Source organism: Salvelinus alpinus, chromosome 22, assembly GCF_045679555.1.
Source record: "Salvelinus alpinus chromosome 22, SLU_Salpinus.1, whole genome shotgun sequence".
NCBI classification, from domain to species: Eukaryota; Metazoa; Chordata; class Actinopteri; order Salmoniformes; family Salmonidae; genus Salvelinus; species Salvelinus alpinus.
In genome coordinates, this window is record NC_092107.1 from 888,294 (window position 1) to 916,049 (window position 27,756).

General features: G+C 42.4%; 1 protein-coding gene and 1 long non-coding RNA gene across 2 annotated transcripts; both read right to left on the reverse strand.

Annotated features, from left to right (window-relative positions):
* Positions 1 to 20: 20 nt before the first annotated feature.
* Positions 21 to 26,542, reverse strand: LOC139548739 (uncharacterized). Its single transcript, XR_011669768.1, has 2 exons — positions 26,483 to 26,542; positions 21 to 1,601 (listed from the first exon to the last, which is right to left on the reverse strand). It is a non-coding gene; the product is annotated as an uncharacterized lncRNA (long non-coding RNA).
* Positions 5,693 to 21,922, reverse strand: LOC139548738 (junctional adhesion molecule 3B-like). Its single transcript, XM_071358515.1, has 9 exons — positions 21,546 to 21,922; positions 14,971 to 15,039; positions 14,733 to 14,846; positions 14,467 to 14,619; positions 12,305 to 12,507; positions 12,061 to 12,160; positions 9,066 to 9,198; positions 6,559 to 6,610; positions 5,693 to 6,402 (listed from the first exon to the last, which is right to left on the reverse strand). The coding sequence occupies exons 1-9, from the start codon at positions 21,592 to 21,594 to the stop codon at positions 6,367 to 6,369; spliced, it is 909 nt and encodes a 302-aa protein (XP_071214616.1). The 5' UTR covers positions 21,595 to 21,922; the 3' UTR covers positions 5,693 to 6,366.
* Positions 26,543 to 27,756: the final 1,214 nt, after the last annotated feature.

Genomic DNA, 27,756 nt, shown 5'->3' on the forward strand with positions numbered 1-27,756 from the left:
AGTCTCAACAATACAATAAATACAGTTACTAATGTTATTTGTGTCTTTATTGACAAAATGAAGTAAGCATAACAGTATCCATTACTTGCACTACAACGAACATTTTACATTTTTCAACAGTTCCTGAGTAGTGTTATTTAACAAAATAACCATGTTTCAAAAAGTCATTTTTAACAATTTCAATTTGAAACATTGTTTCATACTTATATATTGTTACTGATAAACATGTATGTGTAGACATTTGTTTCTAAAAAAGTTGTATTGCCTGTATATCCATTAATATTGTATATTGTGTTCATAAAGAAAATACAGTTAATTGTGAGTCAAAACTGGACAATATGTCCAATATTCATAAAGTACGTAATTAGTAAGCAAAGAAGGTCACTTATACAGACACGGCACTCTGAAAAAAATCATAATTACTTGATATAATCATAATAATACATCTTAGCAGCATTATTATGGGATTATACTGTATAACTGTCATATGTTTCTTTGTTATTCTGAACGCAGAGAATAAAGTCAGTTGGCTTTTAAGCACAACAGACAGTTTCATTGTGCCCCTTGGCTCTGCATGTAAAATATTTCATCAGCTTTTTAAACATGCCCCACTCATTATCTGTATGTATGTATGTACAGTTGAAGTTGAAAGTGTACATACACCTTAGCCAAATACATTTAAACTCAGTTTTTCACAATTCCTGACATTTAATCCTAGTAAAAAATACCCTGTTTTAGGTCAGTTAGATCACCACTTTATTTTAAGAATGTGAAATGCCAGAATAATAGTAGAGAATGATTTATTTCAGATTTTATTTCTTACATCACATTCCCAGTGGGTCAGAAGTTTACATACACTCAATTAGTATTTGGTAGCATTGCCTTTAAATTGTTTAACCTGGGTCAAACGTTTCAATAGCCTTCCACAAGCTTCCCACAATATGTTGGGTGAATTTTGGCCCATTCCTCCTGACAGAGGTGGTGTAACTGAGTCAGGTTTGTAGGCCTCCTTGCTCGCACACGCTTTTTCAGTTCTGCCCACAATTTATCTATAGGATTGAGGTCAGGGCTTTGTGATGGCCACTCCAATACCTTGACTTTGTTGTCCTTAAGCAATTTTGCCACAACTTTGGAAGTGTGCTTGGGGTCAATGTCCATTTGGAAGACCCATTTGCGACTAAGCTTTAACTTCCTGACTGATATCTTGAGATGTTGCTTCAATATATCCACATAATTTTCCTACCTCATGATGTCATCTATTTTGTGAAGTGCACCAGTCCCTCCTGCAGCAAAGCACCCACAACATGATGCTGCCACCCCTGTGCTTCACGGTTGGAATGGTGCTCTTCGGCTTGCAAGCCTCCCCCTTTTTCCTCCAAACATAACGATGGTCATTATGGCCAAACAGTTCTATTTTTGTTTCATCAGACCAGAGGACTTTTCTACAAAAAGTACGATCTTTGTCCCCATGTGCAGTTGCAAAACTTAGTCTGGCTTTTTTAATGGCGGTTTTGGAGAAGTTGCTTCTTCCTTGCTGAGCGGCCTTTCAGGTTATGTCGATATAGGACTCACTTTACTGTGGATATAGATACTTTTGTACCCTGTTTTTTATTTTTTATTTTACCTTTATTTTACTAGGCAAGTCAGTTAAGAACAAATTCTTATTTTCAATGACGGCCTAGGAACAGTGGGTTAACTGCCTGTTCAGGGGCAGAACGACAGATTTGTACCTTGTCAGCTCGGGGATTTGAACTTGCAACCTTTCGGTTACTAGTCCAACGCTCTAACCACTAGGCTACCCTGCCGTTTCCTCCAGCATCTTCACAAGGTCCTTTGCTGTTGTTCTGGGATTGATTTGCACTTTTCGCACCAAAGTACGTTCATCTCTTGGAGACAGAACATGTCTCCTTCCTTAGCGGTATGACGGCTGCGTGGTCCCATGGTGTTTATACTTGCGTACTATTGTTTGTACAGATGGTTCATCCTCTCAAGGATGAAACAGACTAGTGGAAGTCTACAAACATTTTTCTGAGGTCTTGGCTGATTGCTTTTGATTTTCCCATGATGTCAAGCAAAGAGGCACTGAGTTTGAAGGTAGGCCTTGAAATACATCCACAGGTACACATCCAATTGACTCAAATGATGTCAATTAGCCGATCAGAAGCTTCTAAAGCCATGACAACAATTTATGGAATTTTCCAAGCTGTTCAAAGGCACAGTCAACTTAGTGTATGAAAACTTCTGACCCATTGGAATTGTGATACAGTGAATTATAAGTGTAATAATCTGTCTGTAAACAATTGTTGGAAAAATGACTTGTGTCATGCACAAAGTAGATGTCCTAACTGACCAAAACTACAGTTTTTTAACAAGACATTTGTGGAGTGGTTGAAATACGAGTTTTAATGACTCCAACCTAAGTGTATGTAAACTTCCGACTTCAACTGTATGTATGTATGTATGTATGTATGTATGTATGTATGTATGTATGTATGTATGTATGTATGTATGTATGTATGTATGCAGGTATGTATGTATATATGTATGTATGTATGTATGTCTGTACGTACATATACATTACCAGTCGAAAGTTTGGACACTTACTCATTACAGGGTTTTTCTTTATTTTTGCTATTTTCTACATTGTAGAATAATAGTGAAGACATCAAAAATAAGAAATAACACATATGGAATCATGTAGTAACCCAAAAGGTGTTCAACAAATCAAAATATATTTTATATTTGAGATTCTTCAAAGTAGCCACCCTTTGCCTTGATGGCAGCTTTGAAAACTCTTGGCATTCTCTCAACCAGCTTCATGAGGTAGTCACCTAGAATGCATTTCAATGAACAGGTGTGCCTTGTTAAAAGTTAATTTGTGGAATTTCTTTCCTTCTTAATGTATTTGAGCCAATCAGTTGTGTTGTGACACGGTAGGTATACAGAAGACAGCCCTATTTGGTAATAGACCAAGTCCATATTATGGCAAGAACAGCTCAAATAAGCAAAGAGAGAGAAACGACAGTCCATCATTACTTTAAGACATGAAGGTCAGTCAACACGGAACATTTGAAGAACTTCGAAAGTTTCTTCAAGTGCAGTCGCAAAAACCATCAAGTGCTATGATGAAACTGTCTCTCATGAGGACCGCCACAGGAAAGGAAGACCCAGAGTTACCTCTGCTACAGAGGATAAGTTCATTAGAGTTACCAGACTCAGAAATTGCAGCCCAAATAAATGCTTCACAGAGTTCAAGTAACAGACACGTCTCAACATCAACTGTTCAGAGGAGACTGCGTGAATCAGGCCTTCTTGGTCGAATTGCTGCAAAGAAACCACTACTAAAAGACACCAATAATAAGAAGAGACTTGCTTGAGCCAAGAAACATAAGCAATGGACATTAGACCGGTGGAAATCTGTCCTTTGGTCTGATGGGTCCAAATTTTAGATATTTGATTCCAACCGCCATGTCTTTGTGAGACACAGAGTAGGTGAACGGATGATCTCAGCATGTGTAGTTCCCACCGTGAAACATGGAGGTGTGATGGTGCTTTGCTGGTGACACCGTTAGGGATTTAGAATTCAAGGCACACTTAACCAGCATGGCTACCACAGCATTCTGCAGCGATAAACCTTCCCATCTGGTTTGCGCATAGTCCCACTATCATTTGTTTTTCAACAGGACAATGACCCAACACACCTCCAGGCTGTGTAAGGGCTATTTGATCAAGAAGGAAAGTGATGGAGTGCTGCATCAGATGACCTGGCCTCCATTAATCACCCGACCTCAACCCTATTGAGATGGTTTGGGATGAGATGGACCGCAAAGTGGAAAAGCAGCAAGTGCTCAGTATATGTGGGAACTCCTTCAAGACTGTTGGAAAAGCATTCCAGGTGAAGCTGGTTGAGAGAATGCCAAGCGTGTGCAAAGCTGTCATCAAGGCAAAGGTGGCTACTTTGAAGAATCTAAAATATATTTTGATTTGTTCAACACTTTTTTGGTTACTACATGATTCCATATGTGTTATTTAATAGTTTTGATGACTTCACTGTTACTCTACATTGTAGAAAATAGTAAAAATAAAGAAAAACACTTCAATGAGTAGGTGTGTCCAAACTGGTACTACATACATACATATATAAATACATACATACATACATACATACATACATACATACATACATGCATGCATACAACTGTTCAAAAGTTTGAGGTCACTTAGAAATGTTATTGTTTTTGAAAGAATGCACTTTTTTTTGTCCATTAAAATAACATAAAATTGATCAGAAATACAGTGTAGACATTGTTCATGTTGTAAATGACTATTGTAGCTGGAAACGGCAGATTTTTTAAAGGAATATCTACATAGGCGTACAGAGGCCCATTATCAGCAACCATCACTCCTGTGTTCCAATGGCACGTTGTGTTAGCTAATCCAAGTTTATCATTTTAAAAGGCTAATTGATCATTACAAAACTATTTTGCAATTATGTTAGCACAGCTGAAAACTGTTGTTCTGATTAAAGAAGCAATAAAACTGGACTTCTTTAGACGAGTTGAGCATCTGGAGCATCAGCATTTGTGGGTCAAATTATAGGCTCAAATTGGCCAGAAACGAAGACCTTTCTTCTGAAACTCATCAGTCTATTGTTGTTCTGAGAAATGAAGGCTATTCCATGCGAGAAATTGCCAAAAAACTGAAGATCTCGTACAACGCTGTGAACTACTCCCTTCACAGAACAGCGCAAGCTGGCTCTAACCAGAATATAAAGAGGAGTGGGAGGCCCCGGTGCACAACTGAGCAAGAGGACAAGTACATTAAAGTGTCTAGTATGAGAAACAGATGCCTCACAAGTCCTCAACTGGCAGCATCATTAAATAGTACGCGCAAAACACCAGTCTCAACGTCAACAGTGATGAGGCGACTCCGGGATGCTGGCCTTCTAGGCTGATTTGCAAAGAAAAAGCAATATCTCAGACTGGCCAATAAAAATAAAAGATTAAGATGGGCAAAAGAACACAGACACTGGACAGTGTCCAGAATGCCAGCATCCCAGAGTCGCCTCTTCACTGTTGAGTCCGGTGTTTTGCGGGTACTATTTAATGAAGCTGCCAGTTGAGGACTTGTGAGGCGTCTGTTTCTCAAACTAGACACTCTAATGTACTTGTCCTCTTGCTCAGTTGTGCACCGGGGCCTCCCACTCCTCTTTATATTCTGGTTAGAGCTAGTTTGCGCTGTTCTGTGAAGGGAGTAGTACACAGCGTTGCATGAGATCTTCAGTTCCTTGGCAATTTCTCGCATGGAATAGCCTTCATTTTTCAGAACAAGAATAGACTGACAAGTTTCAGAAGAAAGTACTTTGTTTCTGGCCATTTTGTTCCTGTAATCGAACCCACAAATAATGATGCTCCAGATACTCAACTAGTCTAAAGAAGGCCAGTTTTATCGCTTCTTTAATCAGAACAACAGTTTTCAGCTGTGCTAACATAATTGTAAAAGGGTTTTCTAATGATCAATTAGCCTTTTAAAATTATAAACTTGGATTAGCTAACACAACGTGCCATTGGACCACAGGATGGTTAATGATAATGGGCCTTTGTACGCCTATGTAGATATTCCATAAAAAATCTGCCGTTTCCAGCTACAATAGTCATTTACAACATGAACAATGTCTACACTGTATTTCTGATCAATTTGATGTTATTTTAATGGACAAAAAAATTGCATTTCTTTCAAAAACAAGGACATTTCTGTGACTCCAAACTTTTGAACGGTAGTGTATATATAAAACTATTGACACAACCTACCTTCATATTAACATAAACTAGTCCAGCTTGCATTCAGAGGTTATGAAATACTGTTTTTTTAAAACAGGTTTGTTGTACTTTGTAGAAATTTTAGGAAGTAAAAAACCTTGTTTGTCTAAAAACAGTATGGGGGAATGTTCCAGCATCAGTTAAGATGAACATGCTGGTGGAAGTTCAAAAGTCACAGCTTTAAAAAAAAATCGTACTGTAATTGTAGTTACAGTAATGACTGAGGACAAAACATATTTGTGCTACAAAAAAAAGTAAACAGTGTACTAACAGGGACATGACGTTACAGTTGCCTATCAGAAAGCAAGATTGAAATAATGATTGATCTTTTTCATTATGATAACTTTGGCAAGCTTGTAGGTTCATGTGCAATGTTACAGCTCAAATTTCTCACACGAAGCCCCATTATGGGATTTGGCACGCTTTTGACTTCAGTGGGTCTCCTCTTCAGAGTGTCTTCTTTTCAGTGTGTCTCCTCTTCAGTGTCTCCTCTTCCCCTTCAGTGTGTCTCTGCTTCCTCTTCAGTGTGTCTCCTCTATCTCAGATGTCAAATGATAAATGATGATTTGTGACGGAAGTGACCCTGATGGAAATATAAATTATCAAAAAAAGACATCCATCTGCAGTTGATAATTCTTTTCGTTTGTCATTTTTAATAATACATTGTGATTACACTTTAGCTCAATAATAATAATAATAATAATAATATAGAAAACACAATTAAGTTAATTTTATTCACCTCATCTGCTTCGGCATAGTCAACGCCATCATCCTGCGCTGGAAGTTTGTAGCTAAAACACACAATAAATCCTTAATTTCCACACAAAGATGTACTAAGCAAATCACTTCACATAATATGTCACTATTAAACTGGTCCATTTAGCTTTAAAAGCCCTGTACAGAACAATGGATGTCGATTAAGGCAGCCCCCCCGCACCTCTCTGATTCAGAGGGTTTGGGTTAAATGCGGATGACACATTTCAATTGCATGCATTCTGTTGCACAACTGACTAGGTATACCCCTTTCCCTTTCAACCTATATCGTACTTTTTGGGTTAATTTTTACATTTCATTTTTAATCAAATGTTCTATTATTATCTATATTACTATTATTTTCACTGCATTGTTGGAAAGAGCTCTCAAGGTAAGAATTTCACTGTACTGTTTTACACCTGTTGTATCCTGTGCACGTGGCAAATAAACTTTGAAACTTGAAACTAAAGGTCGACCGATTAGGATTTTTCAATGCCGATACCGATTATTGGAGGACCAAAAAAAGCCGATACCGATTAATCGGACGATTTATGTATATATATATAATGACAATTACAACAATGATGACAAATACAACAATACTGAATGAACAATGAACACTTTTATTTGAACTTAATAGAATACACAAATAAAATCTATTTAGTCTCAAATAAATAATGAAACATGTTCAATTTGGTTTAAATAATGCAAAAACACAGTGTTGGAGAAGAAAGTAAAAGTGCAATATGTGCCATGTAAAAAAGCTAACATTTAAGTTCCTTGCTCAGAACATGAGAACATATGAAAGCTGGGTGTTCAATATTCCCAGTTCTTCAATATTCCCAGTTCAGAAGTTTTAGGTTGTAGTTATTATAGGAATTATGACGCGTCGACTATTTCTCTCTCTACCATTTGTATTTCATATACCTTTGACTATTGGATGTTCTTATAGGCACTTTAGTATTGCCAGCCTAACCTCGGGAGTTGATAAGCTTGAAGTCAAACAGCGCTGCGCTTCAAGCATTGCTAAGAGCTGCTGGCAAACGCAGTAAAGTGATGTTTGAATGAATGCTTACGAGCCTGCTGCTGCCTACCACCGCTCAGTCAGACTGCTCTATCAAATATCAAATCAGACTTAATTATAATAGAATTAACACAGAAATACGAGCCTTTGGTCATTAATATGGTCAAATCCGGAAACTATCATTTAGAAAACAAAACTTTTATTCTTTCAGTGAAATACGGAACCGTAGGGCCTCCCGGGTGGCGCAGTGGTCTAGGGCACTGCATCGCAGCGCTAGCTGCGCCACCAGAGTCTCTGGGTTCGCGCCCAGGCTCTGTCACAGCCGGCCGCGACCGGGAGGTCCGTGGGGCGACGCACAATTGGCCTAGCGTCGTCCAGGTTAGGGAGGGTTTGGCCGGTAGGGATATCCTTGTCTCATCGCGCACCAGCGACTCCTGTGGCGGGCCAGGCACAGTGCGCGCTAACCAAGGGGGCCAGGTACACAGTGTTTCCTCCGACACATTGGTGTGGCTGGCTTCCGGGTGGCGCGCTTGGAGACGCACTGTGTTAAGAAGCAGTGCGGCTTGGTTGGGTTGTGTTTCGGAGGACACATCTCTTCGTCTCTCCCGAGCCCGTACGGGAGTTGTAGCGATGAGACAAGATAGTAATTACTAGCGATTGGATACCACGAAAATTGGGGAGAAAGGGGGGTAAAATTATTTTTATTTTTATTTTTAAAGAAATACGGAACCGTTCCGTATTTTATCGAACGGGTGGCAACCCTAAGTCTAAATATTGCTGTTACATTGCACAACCTTCAATGTTATGTCATAATTATGTAAAAATCTGGCAAATTAATTACGATCTTCACACAGTTCGCAACGAGCCAGGCGGCCCAAACTGTTGAAGTGACATAATTTCCCTGTTAATATTGCCTGCTAACATGAATTTCTTTTAACTAAATATGCAGGTTTAAAAATATATACTTCTGTGTTTTGATTTTAAGAAGGGCATTGATGTTTATGGTTAGGTACATTTGTGCAACGATTGTGCTTTTCTCGCGAATGCGCTTTTGTTAAATCATCACCCATTTGGCGAAGTTGAAGTAGGCTGTGATTCGATGATAAATTAACAGGCCCCACATTGATCATATGCAAAGCAGGACAAGCTAGTTAACCTAGTAATATCATCAACCATGTGTAGTTAACTAGTGATTATGAAGATTGATTGTTTTTTTATAAGATAAGTTTAATGCTAGCTAGCAACTTACCTTGGCTTCTTGCAGCCACAAGGTCCATTTGACGCTGCACTCGCGTAATAGGTGGTCAGCCTGCCACACAGTTTCCATGTGGATTGCAATGTAATCGTCCATAATCGGCGTCCAAAAAGGCCGATTACCGATTGTTATGAAAACTTGAAATTGGCCCTAATGAATCGGCCATGCCGATTAATCGGTCGACCTCTATTTGAAACTGCATAGCCCTACTTACTTGGTTCCTGTGTGATCCTTGCCGGAGGAGAAGCAGTGATGTTTGTGTGCATGACAAACCCCCACCATCACAACAATGAATCCAGCCAATGCCGCCAACACCTTCAGGAAAATCCCCACAATGTCGACATCATCTGAAAATACAAACAGGGAATTTTGAGATGAGATCTGGGTAACATAAACCCAAACCCAAACCCATAAACACAATGCAGATAGCCCGGTTAGCCAATGTGCGGGAGCACTGGTTGGTCGGGCCAATTGAGGTAGTATGTACATGAATGTATAGTTAAAGTGACTATGCATATATGATAAACAGAGAGTAGCAGCAGCGTAAGAGGGGTTGGGGGGGCACACAATACAAAAAGTCTGGGCAGCCCTTTGATTACCTGTTCAGGAGTCTTATGGATTGGGGGTAAAAACTGTTGGGAAGCCTTTTTGTTCTAGACTTGGCACTCCGGTACCTCTTGCCATGCGGTAGTAGAGAGAACAGTCTATGACTGGGGTGGCTGGGGTCTTTAACAATTTTTAGGGCCTTCCTCTGACACCGCCTGGTGTACAGGTCCTGGATGGCAGGCAGCTTAGCCCCAGTGATGTACTGGGCCGTACGCACTACCCTCTGTAGTGCCTTGCGGTCAGAGGCCGAGCAATTGCCGTACTAGGCAGTGATGCAACCAGTCAGGATGCTCTCGATGTTGCAGCTGTAGAACCTTTAAAGGATCTCAGGACCCATGCCAAATCTTTTTAGTTTCCTGAGGGGGAATAGGCTTTGTTGTGCCCTCTTCACGACTGTCTTGGTGTGTTTGGACCATTCTAGTTTGTTGTTGATGTGGACACCAAGGAACTTGAAACTCTCAACCTGCTCCACTACAGCCCCGTCGATGAGAATGGGGGCGTGCTCGGTCCTCCTTTTCCTGTAGTCCACAATCATATCCTTAGTCTTGGTTACGTTGAGGGATAGGTTGTTATTCTGGCACCACCCAGCCAGGTCTCTGACCTCCTCTCTATAGGCTGTCTCGTCGTTGTCGGTGATCAGGCCTACCACTGTCGTGTCGTCTGCAAACTTAATGATGGTGTTGGGAGTCGTGCCTGGTCATGCAGTCGTGGGTGAACAGGAAATACAGGAGGGGACTGAGCACGCACCCCTGCGGAGCTCCAGTGTTGAGGATCAGCATGGCAGATGTGTTGCTACCTACCCTCACCACCTGGGGGCGGCCCGTCAGGAAGTCCAGGATCCAGTTGCAGGGGGAGGTGTTCAGTCCCAGGATCCTTAGCTTAGAGATTGCATCATCTGTGGATCTGTTTGGGCGGTATGCAAATTGGAGTGGGTCTAGGGTTTCTGGGATAATGGTGTTGACGTGAACAATGACCAGCCTTTCAAAGCACTTCATGGCTACGGACGTGAGTGCTACGGGTCTGTAGTAATTTAGGCAGGTTGCCTTTGTGTTCTTGGGCACAGGGACTATGGTGGTCTGCTTGAAACATGTTGGTATTACAGACTCAATCAGGGACATGTTGAAAATGTCAGTGAAGACACCTGCCAGTTGGTCAGCACATGCCCGGAGCACACGTCCTGGTAATCTGTCTGGCCCCGCAGCCTTGTGTATGTTGACCTGTTTAAAGGTCTTACTCACGTCGGCTACGGAGAGCGTGATCACACAGTCGTCCGGAACAGCTGATGCTCTCATGCATGCCTCAGTGTTGCTTGCCTCGAAGCGAGCATAGAAGTGATTTAGCTCGTCTGGTAGGCTCGTGTCACTGGGCAGCAAGCGGCTGTGCTTCCCTTTGTAGTCTGTAATAGTTTGCAAGCCCTGCCACATAAGACGAGCGTCGGAGCCGGTGTAGTATGATTCAATATTAGCCCTGTATTGACACTTTGCATGTTTGATGGTTCGTCGCAGGGCATAGCAGGATTTCTAGAGTCCCGCACCTTGAAAGCGGCAGCTCTACCCTGTAGCTCAGTGCGAATGTTGCCTGTAATCCATGGCTTCTGGTTGGGGTATGTACGTACAGTCACTGCGGGGATGACGTCCTCGATGCACTTATTGATAAAGCCAGTGACTGATGTGGTGTACTCCTCAATGCCATCGGAAGAATCCCGGAACATGTTCCAGTTTGTGATAGCAAAACAGTCCTGTAGTTTAGCATCTGCTTCATCTGACCACTTATTTATTGACTGAGTCACTGGTGCTTCCTGCTTTAATTTTTGCTTGTAAGCAGGAATCAGGAGGATAGAATTGTGGTCAGATTTACCAAATGGAGGGGGAGAGCTTTGTACGCGTCTCTGTGTGTGGAGTACAGGTGATCTAGAATTTTTTTCCCTCTGGTTGCACATTTAACATGTTGATAGAAATTTGCAGTTTCCCTGCATTAAAGTCTCCGGCCAGTAGGAGCGCCTGGGTGAGTGCTTTCCTGTTTGCCTATTTCCTTATACAGCTGACTGAGTGCGGTCTTAGTGCCAGTATCTGTCTGTGGTTGTAAATAAACAGCCACGAAAAGTATAGCTGAAAACTCTCTAGGCAAGTAGTTTATCACAATATACTCTACTTCAGGCGAGCAAAATCTAGAGACTTCCTTAGATTTCATGCACCAGCTGTTGTTTACAAATATGCACAGACCGCCCCCCCTCGTCTTACGGAGTGTGCTGTTCTATCTTGCCGGTGCAGCGTATATCCCGCTAGCTGAATATCCATGTCGTCATTCAGCCACGAGTTCGTGAAACATAGGATATTACAGTCTTTGATGTCCCGTTGGTAGGATATTCGTGATCGTACCTCGTCTAATTTATTGTCCAATGAATGCACGTTGGCGAGTAGTATTGACGGTAACGGCAGCTTTCCCACTCGTCTTCTCCGGGTCCTGACAAGGCATCCGGCTCTTTGTCCTCTGTACCTGCGTCGCTTCCTCTTGCAAATAACGGGGATGTAACGGGGATGTAAACAATACATAGTTGCAGTAAGAATGTCAGTTGGGTGTTTAGTGCAGGATGGCCTACTCACAGACGTCCATCAGCTGTGTGGGACACTGTGCATGTCCAGCTACATTCTTTGCCTGGCAGTAATACTCCCCCGCATCCTCCTTTCTCATCCGGCGGAATTTCTGCAGGGAAAAACGCCAAAATCAACCCCAATACATCATACAGCTTTTCTCTTGTACCAACATCATCCAACAGTTGGATCTACTGTCTCATTAAACATGATATTCATGTATCTAGTTTCCGTTCAATCTCCATTGATTCCTTACCAGACCACCCGTGTCAGCGTTAATGGAGTAGGTGGAGTTGATGAACTTGGGGCTGCTCTTTGGGTCCTGGGGAAGCTCCTCGTTGTTACGGAACCAGCGGTACTGTGAGGCAGGGAAGCCCTCGTTCTCCAGGCAGCGCAGCTCAGAGGACGTGCCAACAGTCACCGCCACAGGCACACTGCACCTGGGCACCACAGGCTTTACTGCACAGACAATAAATAAATAATAATTGTACACAATGGTCCGACAGGAATTCGACTTCTGCTTTTTCCCAACTGCCCTGGAAGACACACATACACATAGGCAAAGGGCAGAGGTCATACTACGGCACCCAAAGAACAGTTTTCTTTCGAGAGAGAGTGAGCACACTTTACTTAGAAATAGACAACACTGAAAAAACACAGCAAACTCTACTACAGGATTAAAACATTGGTCAACAACACACTAGGCCTATACTGAGATTGACCAGCGGACACACATACAGTGGGGAGAACAAGTATTTGATACACTGCCGATTTTGCAGGTTTTCCTACTTACAAAGTATGTAGAGGTCTGTAATTTTTATCATAGGTACACTTCAACTATGAGAGACTGAATCTAAAACAAAAATCCAGAAAATCACATTGTATGATTTTTAAGTAATTAATTTGCATTTTATTGCATGACATAAGTATTTGATACATCAGAAAAGCAGAACTTAATATTTGGTACAGAAACCTTTGTTTGCAATTACAGAGATCATACGTTTCCTGTAGTTCTTGACTAGGTTTGCACACACTGCAGCAGGGATTTTGGCCCACTCCTCCCTACAGATCTTCTCCAGATCCTTCAGGTTTCGGGGCTGTCGCTGGGCAATACGGACTTTCGGCCCCCTCCAATGATTTTCTATTGGGTTCAGGTCTGGAGACTGGCTAGGCCACTCCAGGACCTTGAGATGCTTCTTACGGAGCCACTCCTTAGTTGCCCTGGCTGTGTGTTTCGGGTCGTTGTCATGCTGGAAGACCCAGCCACGACCCATCTTCAATGCTCTTACTGAGGGAAGGAGGTTGTTGGTCAAGATCTCGCGATACATGGCCCCATCCATCCTCCCTTCAATACGGTGCAGTCGTCCTGTCCCCTTTGCAGAAAAGCATCCCCAAAGAATGATGTTTCCACCTCCATGCTTCACGGTTGGGATGGTGTTCTTGGGGTTGTACTCATCCTTCTATTCCTCCAAACACGGCGAGTGGAGTTTAGAGCAAAAAGCTCTATTTTTGTCTCATCAGACCACATGACCTTCTCCCATTCCTCCTCTGGATCATCCAGATGGTCATTGGCAAACTTCAGACGGGCCTGGACATGTGCTGGCTTGAGCAGGGGGACCTTGCGTGCGCTGCAGGATTTTAATCCATGACGGCGTAGTGTGTTACTAATGGTTTTCTTTGAGACTGTGGTCCCAGCTCTCTTCAGGTCATTGACCAGGTCCTGCCGTGTAGTTCTGGGCTGATCCCTCACCTTCCTCATGATCATTGATGCCCCACGAGGTGAAATCTTGCATGGAGCCCCAGACCGAGGGTGATTGACCGTCATCTTGAACTTCTTCCATTTTCTAATAATTGCGCCAACAGTTGTTTCCTTCTCACCAAGCTGCTTGCCTATTGTCCTGTAGCCCATCCCAGCCTTGTGCAGGTCTACAATTTTATCCCTGATGTCCTTACACAGCTCTCTGGTCTTGGCCATTGTGGAGAGGTTGGAATCTGTTTGATTGAGTGTGTGGACAGGTGTCTTTTATACAGGTAACGAGTTCAAACAGGTGCAGTTAATACAGGTAATGAGTGGAGAACAGGAGGGCTTCTTAAAGAAAAACTAACAGGTCTGTGAGAGCCGGAATTCTTACTGGTTGGTAGGTGATCAAATACTTATGTCATGCAATAAAATGCAAATTAATTATTTAAAAATCATACAATGTGATTTTCTGGATTTTTGTTTTAGATTCCGTCTCTCACAGTTGAAGTGTACCTATGATAAAAATTACAGACCTCTACATGCTTTGTAAGTAGGAAAGCCTGCAAAATCGGCAGTGTATCAAATACTTGTTCTCCCCACTGTATATCTCAGGCTAATGACAAGGTGGGAGCTCTGCATTGGTTAAGTGACACGGGAATATGACAATACGACCTCACCCCTGACAGCAAGACTGATTAGAATTTCATCAAAGTGTTTGTGGTCATCAATGGCAGCGACCTCACAGCGGTACTCTGCAGTGTCTGCACGGCTGGTGTTGAGGATCAGTAGGTTAGCCGGCTGGATCAGCTGGGCTCTGTGCTCCAAGTCCCCTAATAGAGAGGCAAAAACACACTCCAATCTCTCATTCACTTACAGAGAATAATAACACAGTTCTTAGGCCAATATGGTGTTGGTAAGGTGCTTAAAAAAATAATAATCTTACCCGAAATTTGATTTTGAAAGTACACATAACTAGGGATGCCGTTTTGGATTTTCTTCCATTCGATTCTGGGGTTGTTTGTTGAGATGGACTCTATCAAGCAGGTCAACTCAATAGCTGGAAAGAAAACCGTGATACTACGATGTCAAAATACCGGCAGACAACAGAAGAGACTGGCAGACAGACGGGCAATGGAAGAAAAATAATTCAGAGAGAATTAGTCAGTGTTTCAGTGACTTACGTTCAAATTCATTTGCCCACACAGTCTTGTCTGTGGTTCGGAGGATTACCCCAAGTGATGGAATGTAGCCTGTAAAAGTCAACAAATAAGTGAGAAGAAAAAAATTCGGACTGACAATCTTCAGAATTTTCATTCCAGGACAGTGCCAATTTTGCCAATGCCCGTTAAACAGATAGGCCTAAAGGATTAGAGGGTCAGGAGGTGTAGGCCTATAGCTACAGAGAGGGTGAGAAAGAGCCGTAGGGTCCAAATTAACAATTTCTCCAGAATAATTTCTCATGTCTAGGTGGAGACAGGTGGAGCACATCTCAAGGAGAGCACAAGTCTCAGGATTAGTGTCGTTTCATCACTTATCCTAACTCTACAAAACACTCTCAAATGAAACAATTGGGAGATATTTTAGTAACTCTTAAGCCTCCCTAAGTATAACACACAGTGAGTAATAAAAACAGTCCCTCCTTCTGTGTGGGCGTCAGCGATATTAAGGATTCCTAATGAGGGGTGAAATCAAGACTGAAATGTATTGGAGCACAATTCATCTGTGTATTAAGGACTTCCAAGGTATAATCCAGACAGATAAAAGCACTGCAGCTGATTTAAAATGTCTCTGGTTATCAATTCATGATGCACATGAAAGACAATTCCCTCATATGCAAGATGGGCCTGTACTCCAATAACCTGGCGGTTTGGTGGAGAATAGGCTAGTTTTATTGTACGTCCCTCTCAGAGACTGTGAGAACACGTGTAAGCTTTTAGGATGGGTTTGAACACTGCCTCAAAGGCTTCAGCCAGCCCTGAGAGTGGAGAAAACATGTGTCCTGCCAAAGTGGAGCACTCAGTCATATTAGCTCAGCTGTGAGCGCTGATGAGATCCGACTCTCAGCTTCCGTCACAGCGACGAACTTTCAAACCCCTGTACATCATGAGCTATTTTTACAACAAAAAGTGACTGGCCATCCTGAGAGATACGAGGAGAGCTTGTCCAGCAAATCTTCCTCTGGTAAACAGAGCAGGGACAGCCTATCCCTGTAAAACCACTCATTAACCTTCAATTCCTTTACAATGTACTTAGACTGAACATAATATGAATTACTAGTCTATAAATAGCTTAAACTACATGTCTCATTTTTCGTTGCCTACAAACAGACAGGCAGACCGTGTCCAAGCTTCACTGTATCCCCCCACCTGCATGAGGCTTTGTTGACCCAGACAGTTTTCAGACTGTGGGAGAGAATCTGTGGTTAATTAAGAAGACAATGGCTGATTGCTATTGTGTGCCTGGAATAAAAGCATGCCATAGCCGAAAGCTTTCCACTGTGTAGCCTACATAAAGAAAGGGATCTCTCTCTCTCTCAAAAGACCCAAGCTGTTGATCCAGTGCATCCATCCATCCATATTTTTTTTTAAAAACCCATTTCCCAGACATTCCAGCACAGCCAGTGTAAAAGCAGCCAAATCAAATTGTATTTGTCACATGCTTTGTAGACAGTAAAATGCTTACTTATGGATCCCCTACGGATGAGTAAAAAGATAGAAAAAATGTTTTTTTGTTGTTGTTGTTGTTGAAATAGTGACACAGTGAATAACAAATAAAAAGAATGAGTAAAAATAGCATGGCTATATATAGGGAGTGAAAACGAACATGGCTATATACAGGGAGTACCAGTGCTGAGTCTGTGTGTACACTATATATACAAATGTATACACCCCTTCAAATTAGTGGATTCGGCTATTTCAGCCACAGCCGTTACTGACAGGTGAATATAATCAAGCACACAGCTATCCAATCTCCATAGACAAACATTGGCACCAAATCAAATCAAATCAAATTTTATATGTCACATACACATGGTTAGCAGATGTTAATGCGAGTGTAGCGAAATGCTTGTGCTTCTAGTTCCGACAATGCAGTAATAACCAACAAGTAATCTAACCTAACAATTCCACAACTACTACCTTATACACACAAGTGTAAAGGGATAAAGAATATGTACATAAAGATATATGAATGAGTGGTGGTACAGAACGGCATAGGCAAGATGCAGTAGATGGTATAGAGTACAGTATATACATATGAGATGAGTACTGTAGGGTATGTAAACATAAAGTGGCATAGTTTAAAGTGGCTAGTGATACATGTATTACATAAAGATGGCAAGATGCAGTAGATGATATAGAGTACAGTATATACATATACATATGAGATGAGTAATGTAGGGTATGTAAACATTATATTAAGTGGCATTGTTTAAAGTGGCTAGTGGTACATTTTTACATAATTTCCATCAATTCCCATTATTAAAGTGGCTGGAGTTGAGTCAGTATGTTGGCAGCGGCCGCTAAATGTTAGTGGTGGCTGTTTAACAGTCTGATGGCCTTGAGATAGAAGCTGTTTTTCAGTCTCTCGGTCCCTGCTTTGATGCACCTGTACTGACCTCGCCTTCTGGATGATAGCGGGGTGAACAGGCAGTGGCTTGGGTGGTTGTTGTCCTTGATGATCTTTATGGCCTTCCTGTGACATCGGGTGGTGTAGGTGTCCTGGAGGGCAGGTAGTTTGCCCCCGGTGATGCGTTCTGCAGACCTCACTACCCTCTGGAGAGCCTTACGGTTGTGGGCGGAGCAGTTGCCGTACCAGGCGGTGATACAGCCCGACAGGATGCTCTCGATTGTGCATCTGTAGAAGTTTGTGAGTGCTTTTGGTGACAAGCCAAATTTCTTCAGCCTCCTGAGGTTGAAGAGGCGCTGCTGCGCCTTCTTCACAACGCTGTCTGTGTGGGTGGACCAATTCAGTTTGTCCGTGATGTGTACACCGAGGAACTTAAAACTTTCCACCTTCTCCACTACTGACCCGTTGATGTGGATAGGGGGGTTCTCCCTCTGCTGTTTCCTGAAGTCCACAATCATCTCCTTTGTTTTGTTGACGTTGAGTGTGAGGTTATTTTCCTGACACCACACTCCGAGGGCCCTCACCTCCTCCCTGTAGGCCGTCTCGTCGTTGTTGGTAATCAAGCCTACCACTGTAGTGTCATCCGCAAACTTGATGATTGAGTTGGAGGCGTGCATGGCCACGCAGTCGTGGGTGAACAGGGAGTACAGGAGAGGGCTCAGAACGCACCCTTGTGGGGCCCCAGTGTTGAGGATCAGCGGGGTGGAGATGTTATTACCTACCCTCACCACCTGGAGGCGGCCCGTCAGGAAGTCCAGGACCCAGTTGCACAGGGCGGGGTCGAGACCCAGGGTCTCGAGCTTGATGACGAGTTTGGAGGGTACTATGGTGTTAAATGCTGAGCTGTAGTCGATGAACAGCATTCTCACATAGGTATTCCTCTTGTCCAGATGGGTTAGGGCAGTGTGCAGTGTGGTTGTGATTGCGATTGCGTCGTCTGTGGACCTATTGGGGCGGTAAGCAAATTGGAGTGGGTCTAGGGTGTCCGGTAGGTTGGAGGTGATATGGTCCTTGACTAGTCTCTCAAAGCACTTCATGATGACGGAAGTGAGTGCTACGGGGCGGTAGTCGTTTAGCTCAGTTACCTTAGCTTTCTTGGGAACAGGAACAATGGTGGCCCTCTTGAAGGATGTGGGAACAGCAGACTGGGATAAGGATTGATTGAATATGTCCGTAAACACACCAGCCAGCTGGTCTGCGCATGCTCTGAGGACGCGGCTGGGAATGCCGTCTGGGCCTGCAGCCTTGCGAGGGTTAACACGTTTAAATGTTTTACTCACCTCGGCTGCAGTGAAGGAGAGCCCGCAGGTTTTGGTAGCGGGCCGTGTCAGTGGCAATGTATTGTCCTCAAAGCGAGCAAAAAAGTTATTTAGCCTGTCTGGGAGCAAGACATCCTGGTCTGCGACGGGGCTGGTTTTCTTTTTGTAATCTGTGATTGACTGTAGACACTGCCACATACCTCTTGTGTCTGAGCTGTTGAATTGCGACTCTATTTTGTCTCTGTACTGGGACTTAGCTTGTTTGATTGCCTTGCGGAGAGAATAGCTACACTGTTTGTATTCGGTCATGTTTCCGGTCACCTTGCCCTGATTAAAAGCAGTGGTTCGCGCTTTCAGTTTCACGCGAATGCTGCCGTCAATCCACGGTTTCTGGTTTGGGAATGTTTTAATCGTTGCTGTGGGTACGACATCGTCAATGCACTTCCTAATGAACTCGCTCACCGAATCAGCATATTCGTCAATGTTGTTGTTGGACGCAATGCGGAACATATTCCAATCCGCGTGATCGAAGCAGTCTTGAAGCGTGGAATCAGATTGGTCGGACCAGCGTTGAACAGACCTGAGCGCGGGAGCTTGTTGTTTTAGTTTCTGTTTGTAGGCTGGAATCAACAAAATGGAGTCGTGGTCAGCTTTTCCGAAAGGAGGGCGGGGGAGGGCCTTATATGCGTCGCAGAAGTTAGTATAACAATGATCCAAGGTTTTACCAGCCCTGGTAGCACAATCGATATGCTGATAGAATTTAGGGAGTTTTGTTTTTAGATTAGCCTTGTTAAAATCCCCAGCTACGATGAATGCAGCCTCAGGGTGTGTGGTTTCCAGTTTACAAAGAGTCAGATAAAGTTCGTTCAGGGCCATCGATGTGTCTGCTTGGGGGGGAATATATACGGCTGTGATTATAATCGAAGAGAATTCCCTTGGTAGATAATGCGGTCGACATTTGATTGTGAGAAGTTCTAGATCAGGTGAACAGAATGACTTGAGTTCCTGTATGTTGTTATGATCACACCACGTCTCGTTAATCATAAGGCATACACCCCCGCCCCTCTTCTTACCAGAAAGATGTATATTTCTGTCGGCGCGATGCGTGAAGAAACCAGCTGGCTGCACCGACTCCGTTAGCGTCTCTTGAGTTAGCCATGTTTCCGTGAAGCAGAGAACGTTACAATCCCTGATGTCTCTCTGGAATGTTACCCGTGCTCGGATTTCATCAACCTTATTGTCAAGAGACTGGACATTGGCGAGTAGTATGCTAGGGAGTGGAGCGCGATGTGCCCGTCTCCGAAGCCTGACCAGGAGACCGCTACGTTTGCCCCTTTTACGGCGTCGCATAGGGTCGCCGGCTGGGATCAGATCCATTGTATTGGGTGGAAGGCAAAACACTGGATCCGTTTCGGGAAAGTCATATTCCTGGTAGGAACGATGGTGAGTTGACGTTAATCTTATATTCAGTAGTTCCTCCCGACTGTATGTAATGAAACCTAAGATTACCTGGGGTACCAATGTAAGGAATAACACATAAAAAAACAAAATACTGCATATTTTCATTCGCATGCTCAATGCCAAGCATCGACTGGAGTGGTGTAAAGCTTGCCGCCATTGGACTCTGGAGCAGAGGAAACGAGTTCTCTGGAGTGATGAATCACGCTTCACCATCTGGCAGTCCGATGAACTAATCTGGGTTTTGCGGATGCCAGGAGAAGGCTTCCTGCCCCAATGCATAGTGACAACCGTAAAGTTTGGTGGAGGAGGAATAATGGTCTGGGGCTGTTTTTCATGGTTCGGGCTAGGCCCCTTAGTTCCAATTAAGGAAAATCTTAGCGCTACAGCACACAATGACATTCTAGATTATTATGTGCTTCCAACTTCCAACTTCAGCATGACAATGTGCCCGTGCACAAAGCGAGGCTCATACAGCAATGGTTTTTTGAGGTCAGTATGAAAGAACTTGACTGGCCTGCACAGAGAACTGACCTCAACCCCATCAAACACCTTTGGGATGATTTGGAATGCCTAATTGCCCAACATCAGTACCCGACCTCACTAATGAAATTGTGGCTGAATGGAAGCAAATCCCAGCAGCAATGTTCCAACCTCTAGTGGAAAGCCTTCCCAGAAGAGTGGAGGCTGTTATAGCAGCAAAGGGGGGACCAACTCCATATTAATGCCCATGCTTTTGGAATGAGATGTTCAACGAGCCGATGTCCACATACTTTTGGCCATGTAGTGTATGTGTGTGGGTATAGAGTCAGTGCAAGAGAGTCAATGCAGGTAATCCCGGTAGCCATTTGGTTAGCTATTTAGCAGACTTGTTTAGAATTCTTCTGGCTTAGGGGTAGAAGCTGTTCAGGGTCCTGTTGGTTCAACACTTGGTGCATTGGTAACGCTTGCCGTGCGGTAGCAGAGTCTTTAGCAGAATAAAATAATTCATACAATGAAATGTAGGCCTACCTGACAGCTTGGATGGAAATAACGGTTGACATCATCATCACATTTTGAGCGACAGATGAAGAGAGCTCAACGTTAGAAGATGCAAAAGCAGTGTGTACAACCTGTTCTCTATTTAAATATTAATGAAAAACTGCTGAGGATTGTGTGAGCGTTTCAATGTGATTATAACGCATGTATAAAGAAAATTAATTACCATCTAATAATTGTGTGGCTCATCCTCAGCATGTTTACACCCGGCCAAGCTACTACTAGTATGCTAGGATAGTAGGAAAACCGTTTAGCTAGTCAGCGCGATCATTTTCATAAAAAAGCATTGCCATGTCTGCGAATGAATACATTTGCGATGCACAACATGTACCGTTACACTACACCTTATCTTAGTGGAAATGAAAATAACTTACCAAGAATCGAGTAAAGGATGAAAAAAGACATCAGTCGTTGTAACGCCATCTTGAAACGTCTGATTTATCGGTAATTCTGGCACACATAAACCATCTAGCTAGCTACATCACACGCAGTGCCTGGTCTGAAAGGGTGAACAGGCTGGTGGACGTTTCCATAGCTACAAGGGCATCAGGGCGGAAAAGGCATCGTCCCCAAACCGGAAATGCCTTTACATCTGTTTTATGATGGTGTCCAATAATGCAATTTCCTTAATGTGCAAAACAAGATTCATGCTCCTTAATTCTCTCTGATATATCCCATACGCAGCTTTGACCCCGAGAACTAATCAATGCAAATGTGATTCTCTGTGAACATGACAGGTTAAGGTGAGAGAAACGGTACACACTCTTTTCAAGCCATTTCGCCGGGTGGGTGGTGCTATACGTCACGGTGGGCGTGGGTTTCAAAGTGCTAGGACTGTCGGATGCGCGTCCACGTTCATCCGAGAACCCTCCATCTAGGACGTAATTCATAAATAAACTATGGTGGGTTTATAGTTTACAGTTGCACTTTAATATGAGTACATCGTGTTGCTTTATTTGTACTAACAATAGCTAGCTACCAAGTGGCTGGACCAGTTTCCCCCAAAGTTAATTTGTAACGTCAAGTTTTGCTTGCTAGCCAACCAACAACGTCAATGCCGCTATCAAGCCAACCTACAACATTTATTTGAATGAAATATATTAAACTGATCATGACTAAATTTAATCTAATTTCAATGCGATTATTTTGTCAACATATAAAAATTCCAGTATTGTGTCAATCACTAAGATTAATTATTTGCGTTGCTGGTTTAATTAAAAAACTCTTAATCTGATGGATTTTGGATGACCTTGGTTTTATTTATTTGTTTGAGAGCATATGCATGAGGCCAACGTTACCATATTATTTTTGAGGCACACATACACACCCAGTCTCACGATGATAGGCCATTTCTCAACTTTAAACAATGCGAAATTTGAATACAAAATATTTGTTTAGCATCTTTCTATTCTGTGGCTGCATGAAATAGCAAACATAATTACACTTGTTTACTTCATCTTTGTGTCTCCCTGATGAAACAGTAACATCCATTAATGTAGTTAGGCTTGGCCAAATTGCCAACCTGTGCTCTATGGCTTTAGTTGTGTGTTGAATAGATTCCATGATATGGATATATGATCCGCTGTCATTTTCTACATGACACCAGTCTTGTTCTTGACACTATGTGCAACCGTATGCGTGATGAAATCTATGCCAACTGTGATGTATAGCACCAAAATGGCATGAAAATTGTGTGCCACTGAGAAAACCACATGTTTGACTTTGTTCCATTCCAGCCATTACAATGACCCAATCCTCCTATAGCTCCTCCCACCTGCCTCCACTGATTTACGATATGTTACGAATTCCAATTTGTTGTGCTAAAATTAGCTAGGTGGCTAACGCTAACTAGGTGGCTAACATTAGCTAGGCTGGGGGTTAGGGGTTAAAGTTAGGGGAAGGGTTAGCTAACATGCTAAGTAGTTGCAAAGTAACAGAAATCTAGTAAGTAGTTGCAAAGTTGCTAAAATGCTAAAGTTATCCGTGATTAGATTCAAACAGGCAACCTTTGGGTTGCTAGACCTTTGCTTAATATGCCCACCCATACATTTACTATGTTACGTCCAATCTATGAGACCAGGTTGTAAAATAAGATAAATGTGGACTGTCAAAGCAAAATGTATTGTTGCCAGAATCTGGTCACACGTCTTCATTCTCTCATAAATCCACCAGGTGGCAGTATATGACCAAACATCACTGATTGTCATTCAATCATTATACTGTGTCATGTGTCACTCCAAACACACCCCACATACAGCACAATTCCTCTGTACTGTAGTCCCAATCAACACCCAGTGAATCATCTGCCCTTGTGCGAATTGCCTTAGGTCAGATAATATTATTAAGGGTTAATACGTGATTATTACAGTGTTATTGTAAACCTATGGTTTATAGTGGGGATTAGTTTATGGTTTATATCCCTTTACTCATAGGCTATATGCAAATCCATCAAATGATAAGCCTCGCTGACTTCCCCATTATTCTCAACAATCAATCTACAGTTGAAGTCGGAAGTTTACATACACCTTAGCCAAATACATTTAAAGCATTGATGACAGCATTGCCTGTTACGAGAATTATGTTCTCAATGTTCATAAACCCAATTCAATTAAACTACTCAGTCTGCAACCCGGAATTTGTAAGATACTGGTTGAATGAAACAGACGGAGGCCCAGCTATGACAGTCAAAATGTTTATTCACGGGCGCGCTAGTTCGTTGTACAAAACCATTCATTTTATACTAGCTCCTTACGTACATACTTTTGCACACAAACAGTAGGTATCCTACGCACATACTGTATCAATACCCAGCCGACAAAGATTAGGGACCGTGAGAAGCACTCACTGTCCTCCCTCAAATCTCTCAGTGGCCCCTAGCCAAGGTCGGCACCGAATCTTGCTCAGACAGTCTGTGTTTAAGATACTATAGAGACATATTGTACAGATATATTGTTTTACCCTAATTCTGACTAAAACTACACACATAATTTATTATAATTTTACTGACTAAGACTACACACATCATTAATAATAATTTGATGATTCTAATGTATTTCATTGATGATTCTAATCAATTACATACAATTATATAGTTTCAGGTAAAATATTCTAATCATTCATTTAAACATATAAATTCCATCAACAATCCACCGTTAATGACTAAATAATACACCCTGATACATCAATTGTATACAAGGCTAATCCAAACCAATACATGTATGTACATTCGATATTCATCAATGACTGTTACAGGCCTATATCCAATCATAACGCTTCCTGTTAGGATTTTTATTACAATCTTCATAAAAAAACAGTCTAAACAATCCTATATAGTCTCATCCAACATTGGCTCCTCGTAGTTAAAAGAAACGGAGCCATCTCCTAGGCCTGGAGTCATCCCACTGTCCGGAGCTCGGAATCGGTCCGTAACTCACCATCTGTTGCGTCATTGACCTCTCCAGAGTCCTGGTAATCAAACCTTTCACACAGGGGACCAAACAACATCCACACAGAACCAAAACACTCATACAGGTGAAAGTTGCCCACAACACAGTGATGACATTTTTCCATTTCCCAAACATACTGTCAAACCAATTTGTAAGAGAATTATCCACCCCAGAGTTCTCTGCTAATTCGTGAGCTAATGTGGTTAAACCAGCCAGGGCCTTGGTCACTGATCCGTCTGGAGCTGTGTTATTAAAAAATAAACGTACAGCAATGAACCCCAATCATTCTACATACCCCACCCTTTTCTGCCAATTAACATATCGAGAGTCAGTCTATTTTACCAGGTCATGAGGGAGGTGGCGGATAATTGGTCAGAGAACCCCTTTACTGCATCCCCAGTCTCATTCACGAATCTCTGTTAATTATAATAGATGTAATTAATCCAATCCCCATTTTTATTTATTGTCAACCACCAAAAGAACGTAGAGGTAAAGTCTTCACCCATTTGATTCATAGCTTTGTATTAATCTGTAACTTCCCTGAGGATACCAATAGCATCCATCTAGACAAAGCTACTCCCATCCTGGTCAAAACTCCTCCTGTGCCTACTTTAGCCTCCTATAACTTGTCTCTGATGACTAACTCGAACTGGTTGGACCAATAACCCCGGGGCGCAAGTGCCTAACCACCCTTTCTGGTAGTTTCTGTCGTATGCGTCATTGGCTGGTACGAGCCCACCCTACATCAGTTATAGGTGCTGTTAGGTTAAGAATTTTCTCCTGTACTTCCAAACCTAAGTTAGTCACATTAACGATTACCTTTCAGCCATTAAAATCATCTATGTTCTCGGTGCCATTCTTGTATCTATAACACTGGTACTCACCAGGAGTTAAAGGGAAACGAGGTGGGTTGGCCGAGTACTTCAATCTGGCCAACCCAATCCCTGTAAAGTTATTTGCTTTCCTAGGGAAGTGTTTAATGTTTACCTTAAATCCTACATCTTGATCTTCTTTAACTCCTTATTCTGTATGTCACTCATCAGTGTATTATCTAGTTTATCTTTTACTTCTCAGCTTGTATTTCTTTCATCACATTCCCAGTGGGTCAGAAGTTTACATACTCATTTAGTATTTGGTAGCATTGCCTTTAAATTGTTTAACTTGGGTCAAACGTTTCGGATAGCCTTCCACAAGCTTCCCACAATAAGTTGGGTGAATTTTGGCCCATTCCTCCTGACAGAGCTGGTGTAACTGAATCAGGCTTGTAGGCCTCCTTGCTCGCACACACTTTTTCAGTTCTGCCCACAATTTTTCTATAGGATTGAGGTCAGGGCTTTGTGATGGCCACTCCAATACCTTGACTTTGTTGTCCTTAAGCCATTTTGCCACAACTTTGGAAGTATGCTTGGGGTCATTGTCCATTTGGAAGACCTATTTGCGACCAAGCTTTAACTTCCTGACTGATGTCTTGAGATGTTGCTTCAATATATCCACATCATTTCCCCCCTCATGATGCCATCTATTTTGTGAATTGCACCAGACCCTCCTGCAGCAAAGCACCCCCACAACATGATGCTGCCACCCCCGTGCTTCACGGTTGGGATAGTGTTCTTCAGCTTGCAAACCTCCCCCTTTTACCTCCAATCATAACGATGGTCATTATGGCCAAACAGTTTTAATTTTGTTTCATCAGACCAGAGGACATTTCTCCAAAAAGTACGATCTTTGTCCCCATGTGCAGTTGCAAACCGTAGTCTGGCTTTTTTAATGGCGGTTTTGGAGCAGTGGCTTCTTCCTTGCTGAGCGGCCTTTCAGGTTATGTCGATATAGGACTAATTTTACTGTGACTATAGATACTTTTGTACCTGTTTCCTCCAGCATCTTCACAAGGTCCTTTGCTGTTGTTCTGGGATTGATTTGCACTTTTCGCACCGAAGTACGTTCATCTCTAGGAGACAGAACGCGTCTCCTTCCTGTGCGGTATGATGGCTACGTTGTCCCATGGTGTTTATACTTGCGTACTATTGTTTGTACAGATGAGCGTGGTACCTTCAGGTGTTTGGAAATTGCTCCCAAGGATGAACCAGACTTGTGGAGGTCTACAAAAAAAATTCTGAGGTCTTGGCTGATTTCTTTAGATTTTCCCATGATGTCAAGCAAAGAGGCACTGAATTTGAAGGTAGGCCTTGAAATACATCCACAGGTACACATCCAATTGACTCAAATTATGTAAATTAGCCTATCAGAAGCTTCTAAAGCCATGACATCATTTTCTGGAATTTTCCAAGATGTTTAAAGGCACAGTCAACTTAGTGTATGTGAACTTCTGACCCACTGGAATTGTGATACAGTGAATTATAAGTGAAATAATCTGTCTGTAAACAATTGTTGGAAAATTACTTGTGTCATGCATAAAGTAGATGTCCTAACCGATTTGCCAAAACTATAGTTTGTTAACAAGAAATTTGTGGAGTGGTTGAAAAGTGAGTTTTAATGACTCCAACCTAAGTGTATGTAAACTTCAACTGTATATCCTGCATTAAACCTTGAGTTGTACTCAAATCCACTACAGTATTCATATCTGAACTCTAACTAGTTTGGGTGCTTGGGTCTTGGCATTGCTAACATCCTATCCTGAGCAGCTGTGCTCCCCCTCTCTAATATCGTCCACAGTCACTGAGCTAACACAGTCTCTATATGTCGTGTCTCACACTAGCAGCTCCACAAAGAGCAGGTCTATTCGGTCACCGTCTGCTTAAACAGAGCTGCTGAGGGCTGAGGGTAGGAGAGCGTGTGAAAGCAGCCTGTCTTATGTGAGCCTCAGTGCTGTGAACACACTGATCTAAATGAAACCTCTATACCTGACAGAGATCCCACTGGGAACAGTTGTCAATTCAACGTCTATTCCACATTGGTTTAACATAATTTCATTGAAATAATGTGGAACATTTTTGGAATAAACTAGTATGTGCCCAGTGGGTTAACTCTCATCACAACATTTTGACACGATAATATCTAGCTGTACGTCTTCGTTCTGTGACTTGTTTGCATCACAATTGTGAGAGCTTTTTGTGTGGGGATAGGGAGTTTCATTATGGGAGGTTCATTGTGATATTTTAACTCTGTCTTATTACCATGC